Consider the following 21,070-nt stretch of genomic DNA (forward strand, 5'->3'; position numbering starts at 1 on the left):
GATATTGTTGGTCACTGGAATGGTAAAATTTGACATCTGAAGTTCAGGATCTGTATGCATTTTTCGTTGATTACAAAAGTGGACTGCAACAGTTTTCTGCTGAGATAGACGATAGCCATTGAGTCCTGCCCACCTTTGCACCTTATTCAAGGATAACTGCAGTTGCCGTTCAATGGATTTCATATTCTGAGAATGGCAAGAAATGGATAGATCATCCGCATAAAGATAGGTCTCAACTGCATTTGGGAGTTCTTTTGTTATAGAATCAATTTTAAGGGCGAAGAGGGTTGCACTCAATAGAGAACCTTGTGGCACTCCTTCTTCCTGTAAAAATGTCATAGAAAGCGAGTTGTGGTATCGAACTTGGAACGAACGATTCTGGAGAAAGTTTCTGATGAATATAGGAAGGTTGCCTCGTAGACCAAGGGCATGGAGGTCGCTGAGTATGCCATGACGCCAGGTAGTGTCAAATGCCTTCTCTATGTCAATGGAAACCAAAACGAGATGTTCATTTTTTAAGAAGGCATTGCGAATTGCAGACTCTGCCTTAACCATGAAATCTAAGGAAGACCTGTTCTTACGAAAGCCATGCTGATTATTACTCATTAGGTGTTGTGTTTCGATGGTCCAAACAAGTCGATTATGAATAATTTTTTCAAGTAATTTACCGAGGCAACTGGAGAGGGAAATTGGTCGGTAATTGTATGGCCTTGTAGGGTCTTTTCCAGGTTTCAAAAAGGCAAGAACTGTGGCATGATGCCAAGAGGTGGGATAAATGATTTCCATAAATATTCTGTTATAGTAGACCAGTAGTATTTGTAAATTTTTGTCTCCAAGGTTTTGTAACATGATATAAGATATTCCATCTGGCCCAGCAGCACCGTTGTGTGTCGTTTTCATGGCATGTAGAAGTTCGTGATATTGAAGAGGCTGGTTATACGGAAGGAAAACTGAGGTTCGATAGTTTATGGCTCGTTCTTCGGTCTTGGTCTTTATTTTCTGAAAATCCGCAGAATAATTTGAGGCCGCTGAAACTTTAGCAAACGTTTTGCCCAAAGCATTTGCTATGTCCTCAGGAGCAGAGAGTTCCTGCCCATTCCATGAAAGAATTGGTGAAGGGGTTGTTGGGAATTTTCCAGAAATCTGTCTGATTTTCTTCCATATTAACCTGGAGTTAGTGTTTCTGTTTATGGTAGATGCAAAATGAATCCAAGAATTCTTCTTGGCTTGCCTTTGAATGAGACGTGCTTTCGCTCTTAGCTCTTGTAATTGATTAGATTAGTCGTGGTTGGTGATCTGCGAAATAGATTCCATGCTTTATTTTTTAACTTCTTTGCTTTAGTGCAGTCTTCATTCCACCAATAGTTATGGTGCCGTCGGGAATGAGGATTCGACAATGGAATTGAACACTTAGCTGCAGATAGTATGTGTGAAGTGATATAATCTGTGGCTTCATCTATCGACTGTGTACATATATATTGCTCATCCGGGGTGACAAAAGATTGAAATTTGACCCAGTTGGCTTGAGAGAACTTCCATTTCCTGCAGGGATTGACTAATGGTGGTTGTGCAGTGAGCAGATCACAAATAATGGGAAAATGATCACTGCCCAAGGGGTCATCTAAAACAGACCATTCTATGATTGGAAACAGAATCGGGGAACATACTGATAGATCGATTGCAGAAGTTTGTCCAGTTGGTAATTGTATGTGAGTGGGTGCACCAGTATTAAGAACAGTAAGGTTTTGTTTGTCTAGAAAAGTTTCAATTAGTCGGCCATGTGTATCTGCTTTTGTTGATCCCCATAAGGGATGGTGGCTATTGAAATCACCCAACAGACAGACCGGGGGTGGCAATTGCATTAGCAGGTTTTCAAGATCTTGGTAAGAGAAAGTATGACTTGGTGGGAGATAGACTGATGCTAGTGTTAACGCAATCTGGGTTATCAAACGTACAGCAACAACTTTAATATCAGTTTGCAAAACAATTTGTTTCATCGGGATCTTTGAGCTGATGAAGATGGCCACACCTCCACGGGCAGCATTTGAAGTATTACGATCTTGTCGATAGATGACATAGTTCTTTATGTTGGTGGAAATTTGTGGAGTTAGGTAGGTTTCCTGTAGACAGAAACCAACTGGAGAATAGCGGTGAATTAGGACTTGAATATCATTAAGGTTGCTACGATATCCTCTGCAATTCCATTGTAGAATATAAGGCATTATTGGTGTTTAGTAGAAGGAGCTGTATCTGACTGCTTTTTTAATGTGATTGGCTTGTGACGTTCAGGCTTTGGTTTGTCTTTTTTGGAGAAGAATGGTCGACCGGTGTCCATTTCTTCTTCCGCATGTAATTCTAATATAGTTTCTTGTTTAGATGAGTCGAATGTATCCATAGATGTTTCTTGGATATTCTTTTTTAAATGTGAGCTCCGATTATTTGATGTAGAAGCAATCACTGTGGGAGGAGAAGGAGATGTTGCTGGTACTGTAATTGCAGTATTATTTGCCTGGTTCATCTGCTTAGGGGTATTGGACTGTTGCTGGGAGAGAACAGCCCGAGCCCAGTCAGAGATTGAAGTATTTGTAGGTACTGTAACATCGGTTTGGGTGCCCGCTGATTGATACTTTTGCGCAATACTGGCGTATGTACACTTAGTCATACTGGGAGCAATTACTTTCCTTGCTTCTTGAAAACTTACTTTATTTTCAATCTTATATGTCACAAATTTTCTTTTCAGTTTTCCATTTCTCGCATGACCTGGAATAAGCAGGATGGTTGCCTTTACAGTTGGGGCAGGCCATTTCTTTTGCTGAGCAATCACTTTGAGTGTGTTCAGAGGACCCACAATTGGGGCAAACTTGATTTCCTCTGCATGCCATTTGAGAGTGACCATATTTTTGGCACTTAAAACATCTTAAAGGATTAGGGATGTAGGGCCTAATGCGACAATGTAGATAGCCTGCTTTTATCGATGTTGGTAGATTTGGCGTATTGAAAGTGAGGATAATGTTCCTTGTAGGTGCAAGTATATTGTCTTTTTTAGTCATAATCCTTTGACTGCAATGACATTTTGGTCTTGAAGTTCTTGCATTATCTCCTCCTCCGTGACATTCAAAAGATCCCAGCTGGATATAATCCCTTTGGATGTATTTAGGGTAGCATGGGGAGAAACCTTTACTGGAATTCCAGCAAAGTTGGCAAGGTTTAGTAGTTTCTGCGAATGTCCATGGTTTATTGTCTCCACTAGTAGGTCGCCTGATTGCAGTCTCTTGACTGTCTTAGGCGATCCTGCCAGACTTTCCAGGTGTTTTTGGATAACAAACGGAGAGAGCTTACTGAGAGGCTGATCTCCAAGAGAGTGCATTATTAGAAATGCAGGACAATTTGTCGCTGAGGAAGTGGTTTTCATCCTCTTGGGTTGCGACGTGTTATGCTTGTTGTCTAACTCTGGCCGAGAGCTTGTCGGCTCGAGAGGCGGAAAGGCATGTTGATCCATGTTTGCCCCTTTTAGCCCTTGGCAGATTAGCTTTTCTGCCAAGACTTCCGGCCCAGCCACGGGGAGGCAGGAGCAGTGCCCGGTGTGACCAAGCGTAGAGTATTAAGTGTTAGTAAAAGAAGTATGAAAAATAAAGAAAGGTAGCTTTTCTTTCTTGCTCTGTACAAGTACTTTTTGTGACAGTAGCTGATATAAAAAATAAATTTCTTAAGGACAGTAACTTAATATAACTTTAAATTGCTTTTAGATAATCACTTTTTAAGCACAGAGAAAACGCTCGATCACATTCGCTTGGCACCCGGGGCCGCTCATACACTTGCTTTCTTGCATCACATGCCACTATTACTACTACTACTACTACTTTGTGCAATAACCAAATTCTCTGCTTGCACCTTCACTGTGATTGGACTGTAGTAATCCTGGGTATAACCCCAATGTGCAAGTCCTGAAATACAGCACCTAACATACTGGAGGTGACCACCCAGGTGCGAACCAACATAAGCAGTTGTTGAATTGTGACCTCCACACCACATTAAGGAATACTGCCACTCTGTGTTATCGGGCAATACTAGGTGGTAGATGACTCCCATCAACAAGTGAAATACCACCACTTGCAAGTATACATACACCTGTTCCCACTCTTAGTTAACCTAACACAGCCCATGTATTTACTTGTTTCACTATGACTCCCAGCAGTCCTGGAAATTCTCATCAACTTGCTTTCCAGGCTGCTGCTCATTCCAATAGAAGCACTGCAAGAATCACTTTCGCCTCTGCCTGAGGCCACTGTTAATTAGCCTCTGCCTGCGGCCACATGTCCTCCCTGACATTTCCTGAGTAATTTGGAATCTCCTCTTTTCAATATTCTTTGGTTAAAGCCTCTCTATCCCATTCTGTCAATTTCATCTGTTATCACTATTGTTTTTTACAAATCCATTAATCATTTGGAACTCTTTGACTTCCTCTCTTTGAAACTTGACTTTCTCCAGTCCAACTTTCCTAACAGTGAGGTAAATTTGCTTGTTAATTTTAATGTTCAAACTCCAGCTGGCTTCCATTTTTCTAGTCACACAGATCCAGCCAGTTGGGATGCTGAGGCTTTTGCAATTACTAATGACCTCACACAGATTGTTCATTTACTTACCAGACAATCCTAACCATAGAGACAATACTCTTGATCTTTCTCACGTGCAACCTTCCAAGTGCATGGTCTAGGTGAGTGGTTTTCTAGACACTCCAGATCACAACTTGGCAGTCTCTTCTCCAATGGAGTCTTTCTCTTGTGACCATTCTCAACCTCATGTTGTTGGACATTACAAGAATGCAAAATGGGATGATCTGCAAGATTTCTTTTCTTTTTTTTTCTTGGTCAGATTACTGTTTCAAATCTTCTGATGTTAACATTTTCTTAGATCAGATTGTTCAAAATAAGAATGTTGCAATTGGATTGCATCCAAATCTCCAGGTTCATTTTCTGCCTACAGCAAAACTCGCAATAATTGTAAAGCAGTCATTAATCAGTCCAAACTATATTTTGAACACCTAAGAGTCGCAAACTTGCTTCTTGTCCAAATGATAATCACACATTCTGGTCCCTTGCCAACACTACAGTTGTTTGATTATGGGCTTTACGGCGCAAGGACAGCAAGGCCATAATGCACCTAACTATGGTGATGTTAAATACATAGTTTATGTATATAAATGTTGCTGAAGTTCATACTGCGTTGTACAGTTGTATCCATTTAATGAATGAAAAAATTTCGGTCATGTGGCGTATCTGCCAGGAGGTCAGTAATACTGAAAAGAATGTTCGTCCTGGAAAAAGGGGTAAACATAGCTTGTCGGTCACTATTGTATTTTGGACAATCAATGGGTACATTTTGGACAGTGAGCTGAGTGTTGCAGTTTGTACACAGTGGTGGGTCAGTGGCCGCAAGCAAATAAAGATGTGTCAGTTGCGTGTGGCCTATCCGTAATCGGGCTAATACGACCTCTTCATATCAGTTCTCACATATACTAGATCTCCATGGTTTTAGATCTTTTTTTATGCCAAGTAGCTTATTGTTGCCTTGATTCTGCCAGATATATTGCCATTGTTCAAGGCATCGTTTCTTTATAATGTACTTGTAGTCAGATGCAGGTGTAGTGAAGGATTGGTCTATAGGATCAGTAGCAGTTTTGGCAGCTAGGTCGGCCTGTTCATTTCCAGAAATTCCAGTGTGACCAGGGATCCAACAAAAGAGAACTTGTTACTTCTGGTTTAATTTAGTCAGAGTATTCCAGATCTCTGTTGTGCTGTATAGCTTGGATAGCACTAAGCTATACAGCACAACAGCACAATAGTAGCACTAATGGAGTCGGTATAAATAATGCTGTGCAGTCTGGTTCTTAAAAGTGTGTAGTTTAAGGCTATGTAGATAGTACAGAGTTCTGCAGTATAGCTGCTACATTCAGTGGGGAGCTTTTTAGATACGGTGATGTTAGGGAATACTGCTGCTGCACCAACATGCTTTTCAGTTTTAGATCCATCTGTGTAGATCGGTGTGTACTGGCCATGCTGGGTTCTCAGTGTGGTATGTATTTGTAGCATGTTCTGTTGGGACATGGTGTGTTTTCTCTAGGCTGTGAATGAAGAGTCACATGGCAGTATATGATACATCCATGGTGGGATTGCATGAGAGGCAGAGGCTGTACCTTACTCAGGTCAATTTGCCAGTCAGCTTGTAGTGAGCAAAGACATATCCCAGTTGGTGGGTTTATAGATGGGTAAGCTCTATAAAGGTTTTCCCATTTAGGAGAGAAAACACCGTTCCAAGTGGGGTGTTTTGGATGCCTTTTGAATTTTGCGGCATAATTTAATAATAGCATTTGTCTGCGTAGCAGCAAGGGTGTTTCGTGCGCTTCAGCATATAGGCTCTGAACTGGTGATGTACGGTACGCCCCCAGTGCAACGAAGAGCACTGTGGTGCACAGGATCAAGCCAACGCAAAGAGCTTGGTCTAGCAGAACTATACACTACAGAACCATAGTCCAGACATGACCGTACTGCACAGTAGAGATATAGTAGCATGTAGCAGACGGCTACCCACATTGTGCCCGATAGAACTGGCACCTCTGTAGCCAGGTGGGCAGGAGCAGCAGTGCGTAGCACACGCTTCTTGATTAGACCGGGGTTCAAGCCTGTGACCACCAAATATGGAGGATGCGGAAAGGTCAGGGAATGCCCACCGTATATCCCCAGAGCAATATGGCCGTAGTTGCTAATGCTCCTAAAAACCAAATAAACAAACAAACCGATAGAACTCTTAAGATGTTGAGCTTTTTAAGACAGTTAATCCAGAGCATTTTTATATGATCAAGGAAATGAGTTTTGGGTCAAATATCACACCAAAAAAGCGGACACTAGGGACCACTGGTATGACTTGGGTTTCGTCTAAGTTCTGGATGTTGGTGTAGGTTACACTTCCTACAGAAGTGTATCCCAACCGTTTTTTGGTGTGAGAGATGAAATCCATTGTTCTGGGACCATTTGGCTATTTTGTTGATGGTACATTGTAACTGTCTTTCTATCATTCGCTTATTAGGCAAGTGGCAGGCAATACTGAAGTCATCAGTGTACAGGGTAGTAGATATTGTTTGTGGTAAGTCAAGTGTTATTGAATTCATTATTATACTAAAGAGAGTGGCACTTAGCACTGACCCTTATGGTACTCCTTCTTCCTGAATGGATTTTGAAGATAAGTGGTTGTGAACTCTAACTTGAAATGAGCGGCAGTGCAAGAGGTTTCTGATAAACTGTGGTAGGTGTCCACGTAATCCCAGATCGTATAGGGTTTGCATAATACCATATCTCCAAGAAGTGTCAAAAACTTTTTCGATGTCAAAGAAGACCATTGCAAGATGTTCATTTTGGACAAAGGCATCACGAATGTTTATTTCCGTCTTGATTAAAAGGTCAAGAGTGGACCTACCTTCCCGGAAACCACATTGCACTGGATTTAGGAGATCATTTCAAGTTAGAAACCACGTTAGTCAGGTGCTGACCATTTTTCCATGACCTTGCTCATCCAGCTAGTGAGTGCAATAGGTCGATAATGTTGCCAATTTGTAGGGTCTTTGCCTGGTTTTGGAAAAGCAAGAATGTACGCATGACGCCATTTGTCAAGGAATGTGTTTTCTTTGAATATTCTGTTATAGAGGAGTAACAGAGTCTTGAGGGCCGGTTCGGTGAGTTTTGCTATCATGATATAGTGGATTCCATCTGGCCCTGCTGTACTGAGTTTAGTAAATGTAGAACAGGATGCAATTTTGACATTGTGAAGGGGAGATTGTATGCAGAAATTGATGCTGATTCAAAACTGAGACAGTTTTTTTCAGTTTGTGCTTTGTGTGCCTGAAAATATGGCAAGTATGATGTCGTAGCCGATATTTCCATGAAAGATCTAAAAGGGTGTTTGCAATCTCCTCTGGTTTTGTGATATCATAGCCATTGACAGTGAGCATGGGACAGTTGACGCGTGGGTGTTTTGCATACATCCACTGTATTTTTGCCCATATTGTTTGAGTTTTTGTCGTCCTTGTGATTTTGGAAGCGAAGCATCTCCATGCTAGTTGCCACTCTCTTTTGCTAGTTTGCCTGACTCGTTTTGCCTTTGCTCTTGCCTGTTTAAAGCGAATGAGATTTTCTGTTGTTGGGAACTTCCTGAAGATATTCCATGCTCTGTTCTTGTTTTTTAGCTGCACTACATTCATCATTCCACCACACATTTTTGAGCTGGCCGATATTTTTGTGGATTGTTTTGGAACTGCTTTGTCTGCTGCCTGCAGTATTTGATTAGATATATATTCTACTGCCAGGTTTATGGATGTTTGTTGGATCTGGTTTTCTTCTAGTGTTGCTAGCTGCTTGTACACATCCACATTTCAACTGTTTTCCCTCCTGCTTGGAAACTTGCTCATATACAGCCAGTTCCTAAAAAAAGGTTGATAAATCACTCCTATCCAATTATTATCGAAGTGCACTAATTTCTATTCTTTCTAAAATAATGGAAAATCAATCGACCACCATCTACTAAACCAGCGATTCCCAACTAGTGGAAATCGCTGACCCCCAAGGGTTCGCAAAAGTGTTCCAGGGGACTCGCACTAAAAATTCCATAATGGCGTCTGCTTAGATTTACATAGGTATATTATTGTAAACTACAAAATATATAACTAATAATAAACAATAAACTAAAATTAAATAAAAAGTAAACAATTGCCAAAGAAATAAATCACATCTCCCATAATTCCTTATAATAACTTTACTATCTTACAGTATATCATGTTAAATTAATATCTAAAATTATTTCTTGACTAAACGTCCAAGAGTATGAAAAAGGTTGTTTATGCATGAGTAATGCGAGATATAATCAGATGCATGCATTCTACCTGGGTAGTAGAAATGATGGTTGTTTGTCTTTTCAGTATTAATAAATAATATTTCAAAAAAATATATTTTTTTAATAAAACACCTTTCCACTCTATTCCATTTCTTAAACCCCCCATCATCCCAGCTTGAGCTGAGGCTCTTCGGATTGTTTTTTTTTTTTTTTTTAATTAAATCAAAAATGGCTCTTCACTCAAAAAAGGTTGCCGACCCCTGTTTTACAGGGAACTATATCTCAACACACAAGAACTAATTGCCTTGGGGGCTCACATCTGGTGAGTATGGGCTTGGCAAACCCTGTCCTGAGCTGGATATCACCATTCTTCTTTTTCTTGCCTTCTTGGTGATTCCCTTCTCTCTCTCTCTCTCTCTCTCTCTCTCTCTCTCTCTCTCTCTCTCTCTCTCTCTCTCTCTCTCTCTCTCTCTCCCACACACACACACACACACACGGGGTGAAGTGGGAATTTTTTTTTTTTTTTTTTTTGACTGGTGCAGCATGGGCCTTGGGCTTCCTTGCACCATGTGGCTAATAATAATAACAGTTGCAGGCAACCACCAGTGCCACTTGACCCTCAACAATATGTCCACTATGACACTACAGCAGTTAGAGAAAGACAAATTTGCAATCCTTATTTTTACTCACTGTGCCTGTGAACAAGGACCTGGTAAAGGGTTTATAATGTGATGCTCATATACTAAAATTATTTGTTGTGGTGTATGTAATGTTAGAAGTTTATTTCTGGATGGATATTACCGACAAAGAAAACATTTCAAAATATAATTAAGGCCAAACCTTAACAGTTGAAGCAGAAACCTAGAATATCAGTTAAATTCAGCCTCACCATTAATTTCCTCTCTGTGCACTTTTTTTGGAGGGATATTACAAATTGAATAGTACTATGTCACTAGGTTACTGATGCTGAACTTTTCTTTGTATGAGTGTTGCTGTGCTAGTGAAACTGGCTCACCAGCAGTGCAATTTTCCCAGTGCAGAATTCTTTGCTGATAGTGAGCACTAACCCCACTGGGCTCTTGGAATCATGGGATCTTGAAAACTTCATCTTTAACAAATATATCAAAGGATTGCCACAATTTATCAATTGTGTTAGAGCAAATCCAAGTTATAGAAGTACCGTGTTATACGGGGGTTGCCTGTAATGCCTTATTTCAGCACATCTTCCTATAACAAAGGCTTTATTAGCAGTAGCAGTGGCAAAGGATGCAAGAAAGCAAGCTTATAAATCATTAGCCAAAAAAAAAAAAAAAACATCTCCCGTTTCACTTATTCAATCCCTCCAATAATTTGTCTAGTTCTTTCTTGAATTTATTTAAACTATCAACTTCCACAACAACAGATAGACATTCCATCAATCAACCACCCATTGGCTAGAGGCAAACTTTTGCACATCCATTCTGCAACCTCAATTTGAATTTGTGCTACTTCATGTGTGGTTTGAGCAAGAGGAAGAAGCCCATCAGGAAAAAGCCTTAAACACCTCAATCAGATCACTTCGCAGGTGCTTAGTCTCTGGACATTGCAATCTGCAGAACTGAAGCCTTTCTTGCTAAGAACATCCCTCTGTTCCACTCCCAATCTCATTGCCATTCTCTGTACTCCTTCCAGCAACTCCACATCCTTCCTAAAATGCATCCAGACCTTCACAGTACTCAAGATGTGGTCGGACCACTGCCTTATACAATGGAATAATCACCTCCTTATCCCTAGTAGCAAAATTATTGTGTATCATTGACAAAACCCCATGAGCTGTCCTGGAAGTCTGCATTTCTTAGAGAGCCTACAGGCTTAATCAGATTACTCTAGTAAAGTAAATATGGATTTTTGCAGAATGAAAACTATAGGGCACAGTTTTACTCCTTAACTCAGTGGTTTCAACCGGGGTGCCGCAACAACATTCCAGGGGTGCCACGTAATTTGGGTTTAAGTTACTTAAACTTATTATTTTTTAATTTATGTTTATTTCATTAGGTGTACAGTTTCTTTTTAATTTCATGTTGATCTATAATTGATGTTTACTTAGTACCTCTATATAAAGAATAAAATTATAAACTGTATATATATAATTTGTATTATGAAATGTAATTTTTATAATTCTATTATTGTAATAACTATCATATAACATATTTTTTAATTTTATATATATATATATATATATATATATATATAAAATATAAAAAATTAATAAATATCTTATGTAAAGTAAACTAAACAAGAACTGATTAATGCCATCTATACATATCTAGATAGAACATTACATCAGTCTTATTATATATTTTTTGTATAGTTTAAGTACAATTAGTAAAATAGGTAAGATATAGAATAAATATATTTCATATTGGATAAGCTGGTAGCTACTTAACCCTATAATAGCCATAACTGGTCCAAGAGGCCAAACCTAGTAAAGGATGATCATTAGTCAAAGTAAAACAATTAATAAACATAATAATAATATATATCAAGTCAATTATAGGTCATGAGACACATTGAAAGGGACTATTATAGCGTTAAGTAGCTACCAGCTTATCCAATATGAAATATATTTATTCTATATCTTACCTATTTTACTAATTGTACTTAAACTATACAAAAAAAAAAATATATATATATATATATATGTGTGTGTCTCAAAAATATTGGTACAAACATTTAGGGGAGGTTTTTTTTTTTTTTGTAGTTGTTGGCGCATCAGCTTCTGTGGCCATAGTGCACCTCCCAAGGTTTTTGCAGTACTTTGATCCAAGCCCGAGGCTGGATTCGAACCCGTGACCTTTGGGTTGCCAGGCAGGCACTTTACCCACCTGGCTAGCCCGGTCGGCTTAGGGGAGGTAGGTAACATCTAAAGGAATGTGACTCACATAGGAACCCATAACCGGAAACGTCACGAGAAAGTAGTAGCAGAGGCACAAGAAGCAGAAATGACACAAGACAGTATTTAGTGGCAAACATTTATTTGACATAATATTAACAATGGAGTACGAGATGGATGCATTTCATGATGTTACAACAGATGCTTGAAGGTTCCACCATGAGACACGATGCATGTGTGACACCGATGCAGCATGGATTGGCGGACATGGTCAAACACACCTGAAATTTCTTTGACAGTAGCAGCAGCACAGACGAGTCTTACAACGAGATCCATTTCCGTCTCCACAGGCAATTCATACACAATAGATTTGAGGGCCCCCACAGAAAGAAATCAAGGCTCGATAAATCAGGTGAGCGTAGGGGCAAGGCAACCGGTCCACCACAGCCAATCCATCAATGCCCAAAACACCTGTTCAAATGGTCACGAACACACCTTCCATAATGGGCAGGCGCTCCATCATGTTGAAACCAAATGTTGGGTCTCACATTTGCTGGAACATCGTCAAGTAACCCTGGTAGAACTTGTTCAAGAAAGAGCCTATATTTAGCAGAGTTCATGCAGGATGGTAACAGATATGGGACGACTAAGCAGTCACCGACCATACCTGCTCACACATTTATTGCGAAACAATGTTGTGCCACATGGGGGCGCACACCATGTGGGCCCTCTGCTAATCCATACGCTAGGTGCATGTCTGCCAGCTCACAGTTCGTATATCGATGCATGCTCTTCATGCGGCGACTACTGCTTGAATGAGTAAACCAGAAATTTTCCCTCTCCCGAACTGATGAACAGTGCCATGTACCGACTTACGGTGACGTTTCCGGTTATGGGTTCCTGTGCAATTCACATTCCTTTAGATGTTGCCTACCTCTCCTAAACATTTGTACCAATATTTGTGAGACAAAAAGGGGTGCCGCAAAATAAAATAAATTACTTAGAGGGTAGCATTATTAAAAAAAGGTTGAAAACCACTGCCTTAACTAATGAAGTTACCAAAAACCAGTCATTTTTATCCCATATTTTTTTCAAAAAAATAGCATTACAACATTAGCAATTATGCACCCAATTGATATAGTATTATATCATGAATTGTATATTTTTTTTTTTTTGTAACAAACTAAGTGTCATGGGTGCTTTAATTATTATCTTTAATGTGTTTTATTATTATTAACATAACTTTTTTTTAGAAAGACATCACCAAAATGGACTAATCTCATACACCTGCTCTCTCTATCCTACACTCAAGCAAAGGGCATCTGCCATCACTACAAACACACTTTTTAAATAAAAAGTTTGTTAAGACTAAATGTCAAGATCAATGTTGGTGTTTAAAAAGCATAAAGAGGAAGGCTGTTTTTGGTATGCTGTTTCAAAATTTCCAAACTAAGTGGTGCTTAACTCCACAGAAATGTTCCCAGCATACCACAAATTAAAGAGCTACTGAAAGACAATTTCTTTACATCTGCATTACAGAAAGAAGGAAAGACCTGGTCACCATTCAAGAGTGTTGTTTAACTATTTTCTAGGCATTTATAATCAAAGGACTTTTATTTATTTATTGTACCCAGCCAGCTTTCCTGGCATCCCTGCCACTACTCACAATACTGTACAGGCTAATTACAGACTTACAACTCTAATTCCTGCACCATTGCAAGGTACTGAAGTTCTGTACTTTATGTACCTGCTCCATTATAAGGCATTGAAGCCCGACAGTTCATGTAATATGAATTTAGAATCCCTGCCATGAAAAGTAGCTAGTGAGAAACTGCAGTCAATGCACACAATCACAATGTGATGTACAGTTTGGGAAAAAGTCTTTTTAATAAATGAAACCCCAGGGGATCGCATCTGGTGAGTTTTTCTCTTTTTGGTGATTCCCTTCTACTCCTGACTCACACTCTCACTCTCTCTCTCTCGGGGTAATTCAGAAATTTTTCTTTTTGTCTGTTGCAGCATAAGCCTCAGGGTTCCTTGCACCATATGGCTAATAATAATAATAAATACACCAACTTGAAAAACATTAGTGATGAAATGTAGGCTAACTGGAATGAACTGGCCTATTCATACTAGCCCTTTTGAATCAATAGATTGTCTGCCAAAGCTCGTACCTGCAGTACCAAGAAACACACTGCACAACTGTCATCCATGACACAAAGAACCAGTAATCTAAAGATTGTGAAATGATACAGCTTACCTTAGGATATTGTGCTGTAGGAAGTGGTCAATCTGCAGAATTTTAATTTCAATATAAATTAAAGGACTACAAGACTGTCAATAATATGCTTACTACTTTAAAAAAAAAAAAAAAAGTGAGTTGCAATATGTGTGAAGAATCATTACCTCTGCACAGCACCCTTCCTGCACGGCGCCTCGGTAGCCAGGTGGGCAGGAGCAGCAGTGCGTAGCACACTCTTCTTGATTAGACTGGGGTTCGAGCCCATGACCACCAAATACAGAGAATGCAGAAAGATCAGGGAATGACCACCACATATCCCTGGAGCAATATGGCCTTAGTTATTAATGCTCCTAAAAAAACCAACCAACCCTTCCTGCACTACACCAAGATAGTTCTACAGAACTATTCTTGATGTGGTGTGTAAGGAGAAGGGCAAAAAGTTTCACTAGGATATCGATACTATAAAAAACAAAAACACCACGGTACATGTAATGAAGCAATAAGGGCAGACACCACTCTGCTGCTGTTTTAAAAGGAATTTGTGTGACCAGCACAAATTCATACACATGTAAAAAAAAATGTGTCCAGCTGCCAAATAAATTTATCAGTTGAACACAAAGTCATTTAGTGAAATGAGTAAGCACCTGTGTATATTACTATGTGTTCTTAATAGTCTGTATTAAAATTCTGCTGCATATATTTCTTGCTATAGGTAATACATTTTCTATTTCTCATTTTGTACACCCAGGATCCTGAGCTGGACATCATCATCATCATCCTCCTCCTCCTCTCTCTCTCTCTCTCTCTCTCTCTCTTTCTCTCAATAAATCAGGAATTTTTTTTTTTTTTTTTTGGCTGGTATAGCATAAGCCTCAGGCTTCCTTGCACCATATGGCTAATAATAATATATACCAGTCCTAAAAAACTATAAAAATACACAAACAGTATGAAGAGATTTTTTTTTTTCCTTTGTAAAGGGATTTTGTTCTTGCAAATGTGATAATGGGCTCAGAGAATTTTTAAACTCTCTTCAGTAGGACCAACTAGTGTTGTTAACAAATGTAAATGCCAAATGGAAAGCGTTTAGGAGTGAATCATAGAGGCTATTAAGTGTTTTATACTAAAGATATTTTTCAAGATATAGACCAAAACAGATATCATATGAACTGATGAGCTTACCAGTAAAAAATGAATGGGATGATTAGAAACTGACAAGAAATACAGAGTCCTACAAGTACAAACTAGTATGTAACTAAGAAACTTGGGCAATTCAGCATATATTTCTAACGTAGATTATGAAAAGCATTTGGCTAAGAGTATACCAAGAATAAGAAAAGCACCAAGAAAATCTCTGGGGGTATGCTAACAATATAAGGAAAGGGAAGAATCATGTTGATCCACTGGATATGAATGGTATATATAAGGGTTAGCCAACGAACGAGTCGATCGATCGTGGATTTAATTTTGGTCGATCACGACGAATTTTAAATATACAGTCATTTCCTCGATTTGTGCACCTTGTGCAATGAAATTTTTGAGATGGTAGATCACGGCACATTTTGAAGGAAAAAAGTAGATCGCATCACAGATTAAGTTGGCCACTCCTGGTATATAGGAATGGAAATATGAATGGTATGACTACTGATGATTCCTGTGAAAACTGCCAATAAACTGAATAAATATTCTGCATCTACCTTCAAACATGAAGTTTTTACAGGCATGGTTGGCAGAAGACTATTTAATACTGACGAAGTATTAAAGGATTTTATAACAGAGAGTAAGGTTGCAGAGAAACTGATGAGCTGAAAATAAAAGCACCTGGGGCTGATATAATTTATCCAATTATATTCAAATAAGTTTCAAAAGAGGTAGATAAACTTTGGCCATAATAATGAGAGTATCATTAGATTCAAAAGTACCAAAAGTATTCAACTGATTGGAGATATGCATATTCACAAGGATGGTTCAAAGGGTGAAGTGGGTAACTACAGATCTGTCAGTTTAACCTCTGTGCCAAGGGAAATAATGGAATCGATAGTTAAAGAAGTAATGCAAGAATATCTTGACAGAGGCAGGGTCATAACACAATCATAGCATATATTTGTTAAAGGGAGATCATGCCTAATCAATCTGATTGCTATTACAAAGTCATCAAATAAGGAACTGAATGCATACAATAATTTTGACAAATTCTTAGATTTCAGCAGACCCTTCGATAGTGTACCACTTATACAAATGTATAAATTATATTACTTGGTCATACAAGTTTGGAAACCTCTTTTTAGGAAGGATGCAGAGACAAACAAGATTAGCTGGGGGCAAAAGAGGATATGCTTAGCAAGAGAAACCAGCATTCTGTAAATCGCAGTCTCTGGAAACAAGGCATCTACATGGTGACCTAATGGAAGTGTCTAAGGCTTAAAAGGTTAAGTAAACTAAATTACAGCATCTTTGCACTTTCTTGAAAAGAAAGTGCAAAGATGCTGTGATGAAACACATAAGTGAAACATGTGATGAAACACGTAAGAGGATATAAATTTAAATTGGAAAACAATGGCTATGAAATAGATGTACAGAAATTTGCATTCAGCCAAAGACTAATCAACTGTTGGAATAAACTTCCATCTTGTGGAGATGAACAGTTTGAATAAATTTAAAGATCTAGCCATATCATATTAGGGTTTTTTTTTTTTTTTTTTCATTCTTCATTATTATTGGATGGTGCTGTATATAAGCTTGGCTTTCTTAGATCATATTGCCAATACTAACACACATACCCTCCTATCGTAGTCTGACCAAATTTCAAATTCCTTACCTGGTTCACAACTCAAGTTTCAACCAAGTCTAATTCCAACACAATACATGTACTGACAAAAAAAAGATCAAATGATGAGAATCAATCGTATGTTACTATTTTCTGTTTAACCACTTGAGCTTATATCATTAAGGCATTTGTGGTAACCTATTTTTTTTCCCCTAAACAGACTATATTTCATTAAAATGCAAGTTATATTTTCTGGAAAGGAGTGCTCTCAATAACAAGTGTTGAAATTTCATCACTTTAATGTAAAACACAGGAGGCAACACAACCTTTATGCGCAATTCATCACTGTATTTCTTAAATCCCTAGCACAAAGAAGAGAGCTGTGAAACAGAAATCCTGTTTGAAGAGATCTCTACTCACTAACATGCTAATTAGTCCCAATTTAGCTCTGTGCAACTCCACACATCTTAACACAAAAGAAATGTAGTATTATCAAAATAATACTTTGTTTTTTCATGTCAAGAAATTTATGAGAGTTCCACAGATCTCATGTATTAAATCAAGCAATTCTCTTAGGCTGTTCAGACAACTTTGGCTGTAAAATATTAGTTATAGTGTTGTATAGGACATCAGCTGATGCTATCGAGGCAATGTTAGGTGGGTCGGAAAGTTTTAAATGTAGTGGGGGGGATTCAAATACCACTAGAAATAGTAAACCTGTCATGGGAAATACACAGAATGAGAGAGAAAAACTGTCTTAAAATCACTAATAGATTAAATTTTTACTTAATACAACATTCCCAGATTAAACTTTATAATGAAATAATTCTAATTATTTCACTTAAAACTATCTGTGTAAAATATTTCATTTTAAATTTAATACACTATGGCTATGTATTCCATTATGATATATTCAGTTATGATCAATTATGACAACATAACAAGATCATATGTACAGCATTTAGTAATTTCACAATACATTTTTTTTTTTTTCTTTACTTACACTACTACTCTCATTAATAATCCATCTGTGCATATGACTGATTTCTGGTATTTAGCTTTTATTGGGAGGAAGCAGCAATTTCCCCATTCTGCAAATTAGCCAACTTCTCAACACTTAATATCAGAAGCAATCCCACATGTGTATTTCATCAATGTAGCTCATCGTACTCAGGCTATGAAGTTTTCTCATGGATACTTCTCAAAAGAAATACACAAAATGAAACAAATTTACTCTTCTAAAATCATTGACTTCATCAGTGTCAGATTACATTTTTATTAACTTTCTCCAAAAGGCCAGTAGTCACAGCTATACACCTTACAATGCTATCAGTAAGCAGTAAGGAGAGAAAGCTGTGGCAGAATGGGAGTGGAGTGGAGTCTCGTATACCTCACATCACAGGAATGAGATATAATAGTTTAATATCAGGGCTCACATCTGGTGAGTATGGGCTTGGCACACCCATACTCACCAGATGTGAGTATGGGTGTGCCAGGGTCCTGAGCTGGATATCATTCTTCTCTTTCTTGGTGATTCCCTTCTATTTCTGACTCTCTCACTCTCTCAGAAATTTTTTTTTTTTTTTTTTTTTTGGCTGGTGCAGCAAAAGCCTCAGGATATTGCACCATATGGCTAATTATAATAATATTCGCGTTTTTTTTTTTTTTTATTATTTCCAAATTTCTTCTCTCTTTGATATACCTCTATTCCAATAAGAAGGGGATGAAATTTGTTACATAAAGCAGTCATAACCCCAAAACGCTTTCATTATTAAACTTAAATCAACCATTATATAGTCACCACAGCAAGGTGTCAATGGAATTGAGTATATCAACTGGGCCGCCAGTAATTATAAGTGATTACTAATTTCTTGATGTTACAGCACTCTTAATGAAAAATAATATCATTGTAGTAAACAATAGCAGTATAGAAATATAAGGCAAGTATAATTGTATACTTTACAAAATATACTTATCACTCATACAACACACACTGCAGTGCAAATTTGTAATGTATATAACTAGGATAATTTTTTTTAAAGTCGATGAAACAAAACCATAAAGTTTGTAAAGAGAAACCCAATATCCTCTCAAATGATATAAAAAATACATAAATGAAAGCAAATCATTACATATGCAAAAACTAATGCGTTCGAATTGATCCTTTGATTGCTTGCACAATTAATATAAGGAACTCTATTTTAATTATTTTCTTCAAAAGGAATTAAATCATTTACAAGCATCATTTGCAAACTTTAAATCCCCTAGGGTAATTAGAAGACATTTTTAATTTCTGTAAAATTATGACCAGCACAAAACACAAAGAAATTAAATAGTTAAAAACTATGTTTACATTAATTGCAAGTATTGAAAGTTCGATAATTATTGCCTACACTTTTTTTTAATAATAATAATAACCCGGGTCAAATACACGCTCATGACGTCACATTATCACAAGGTTTAGGCTTAACTCCACTTGTGTGAAAAATGTTGTTCGAAGCGAATGATATACTTTATTTATAAATAAATGCAATTCTCACCTCCGAGACATCATCGTCATCACTTTCGGACAAATCAGCCATGAAATTTGACTGGAGAGAAGCAAGACTTTGTCCTCTCTCAACACTCAAGTTACCACTCAATGGTGACGAAGCGCCTGAACGCTCTTTGCCAACTTCATTTGGCTCACTCTCTCTATCACATTTTGTATTGTGCACTACATTCTGCATCTTTTTTTTATTTTTAATGGCATAGACAAGTTCTTCTGTGATTATTTAAATTACAATATTATACAAAAGAAAACGAAACACTCCGTGAGCGCCTAGAAATAATTTTAATAGCTATATTTACCACCTATCGTCGCCATTTCTAAAGTGCCTTATGGAGTGTCCCGGATGCGAATGCTGCGGTCCTAATAATGCTTAAATTTTACCGGAATTGAATTGTCAGTCGTACGTTCATGTGGCTACATCATCAAAACAGTTTATTAAATATATTAGCTTTTAATTGATCCCACTGTGCATTTGTTCTGTTCGATTCCTAAAGTGATTATTAAAAGTTCGCTTTAGTTATATGTTAACTATACAAAAGAAAACGAGTATATTTCAAAAGTCACTACAAAAAACACAAATTCCAATATATATGAAGGTGTGTGTTCTACGCGTTCTGTAATGAAGTATCCGCTTCCTGTTATGAATTAAAATCTTAAACGTAATTAATTAACAAATGGCTACTAAACTTCGCAGTTCGATATGTATTCTTAACTTCCACCTGTTATTATCTTAGATTTGATTTGTTAACATGCATTTATGAAATAGATATCGAAAAGGTTCAAGGTGTGAAAATATCTTGCATGAATATATGAATGGCATGTTACTTTAATAACAAGATTCGAGGTAAAAAAAAAACTTTTCGAACTTTATTCTAATGTGCTAAGTTTGTCATATAATTCCACGTAATACTGATTAAAATAGAGCAGTGGTACTGTTCCGTTCCTTTTTCTTCAAGACTTCTTAAAAGATGAACGTATGTTTGACCTATAAATCAAGTCATTTACCGCTAGTCACAACCAATGAAAAATAACATCTACCCTAAAGCTGTTACTTAACACCTTCAGACTTTAACTCGTGATCGGCTAATAAACAGGGGTGGAATTTTTAAAAAAATATATTTAACAGGAGCCACATTAATAAATTATGTGTTATTTTTAAAAATCATTAATGTATATGACAGTGCCGATGATTTTGAAGAACAGGAATGGGCTTCCCGCGCGTTCCGGTCCATTACGAGCTCTACCGTGGTTGTCCAGTCCAGACTGTGGAGTTAAACGCCACAGTCTGGACAACCAAGCACCATTACTACAATTGCCCTAACTGCCTCTACAAAGAGAGAAGGCACCTCTAACACTGTTATGAATATAAGCGCATTTCAACTCAATGGCACTGCTGGACCAAATAATAATCTCTACTTTATACTAAAAGTTTCAATTATTTATATCAGTACTTGACTTCACTTCTTTCGCCACTCAATTCATTTCTTTAATCAAGCTCTGTCAACATACTTCTTCCTTGTCAAAGGTATCCAAAGTATAAATCCAAAGTATGTCCTCTCCCAGAATGTAAGCATGCTAAAATCTTAAAGCAGTGATTCTTAAACTTTAGTGATATAAAAATTTATCCCACCTTTTAGATCGAAAAATTTTCCACATACCTCCAAGCTTAACAAAATTATGTGATCCTATTATGTGAATTCTTTCAGTATTTAAATAAAACAAAGTTTCGATTTCATTTACAAACCGCTGAATATCTACAAG

The 21,070-nt window shown here is 37.6% G+C and overlaps 1 protein-coding gene across 3 annotated transcripts in view; it reads right to left on the reverse strand.

Annotated features, from left to right (window-relative positions):
- Window positions 1–19,638, reverse strand: part of LOC150088195 (ankyrin repeat domain-containing protein 17-like) — a 1,023,061-nt gene extending 1,003,423 nt beyond the window's left edge. For 2 of the 3 annotated variants that reach the window (XM_090369376.1, XM_090369375.1), the window contains exon 1: window positions 19,299–19,638. In XM_090369376.1, the coding sequence (XP_090225502.1) occupies window positions 19,299–19,487 (189 nt within the window). In that variant the 5' untranslated portion in view covers window positions 19,488–19,638. The remainder of the gene's footprint in view (window positions 1–19,298) is intronic. The other variant, XM_090369377.1, reaches the window with a different exon arrangement.
- Window positions 19,639–21,070: the final 1,432 nt, after the last annotated feature.

The sequence above is a fragment of the Mastigoproctus giganteus genome, chromosome 3, assembly GCF_048544385.1.
Source record: "Mastigoproctus giganteus isolate SK-2022 chromosome 3, ASM4854438v1, whole genome shotgun sequence".
NCBI lineage: Eukaryota > Metazoa > Arthropoda > Arachnida > Uropygi > Thelyphonidae > Mastigoproctus > Mastigoproctus giganteus.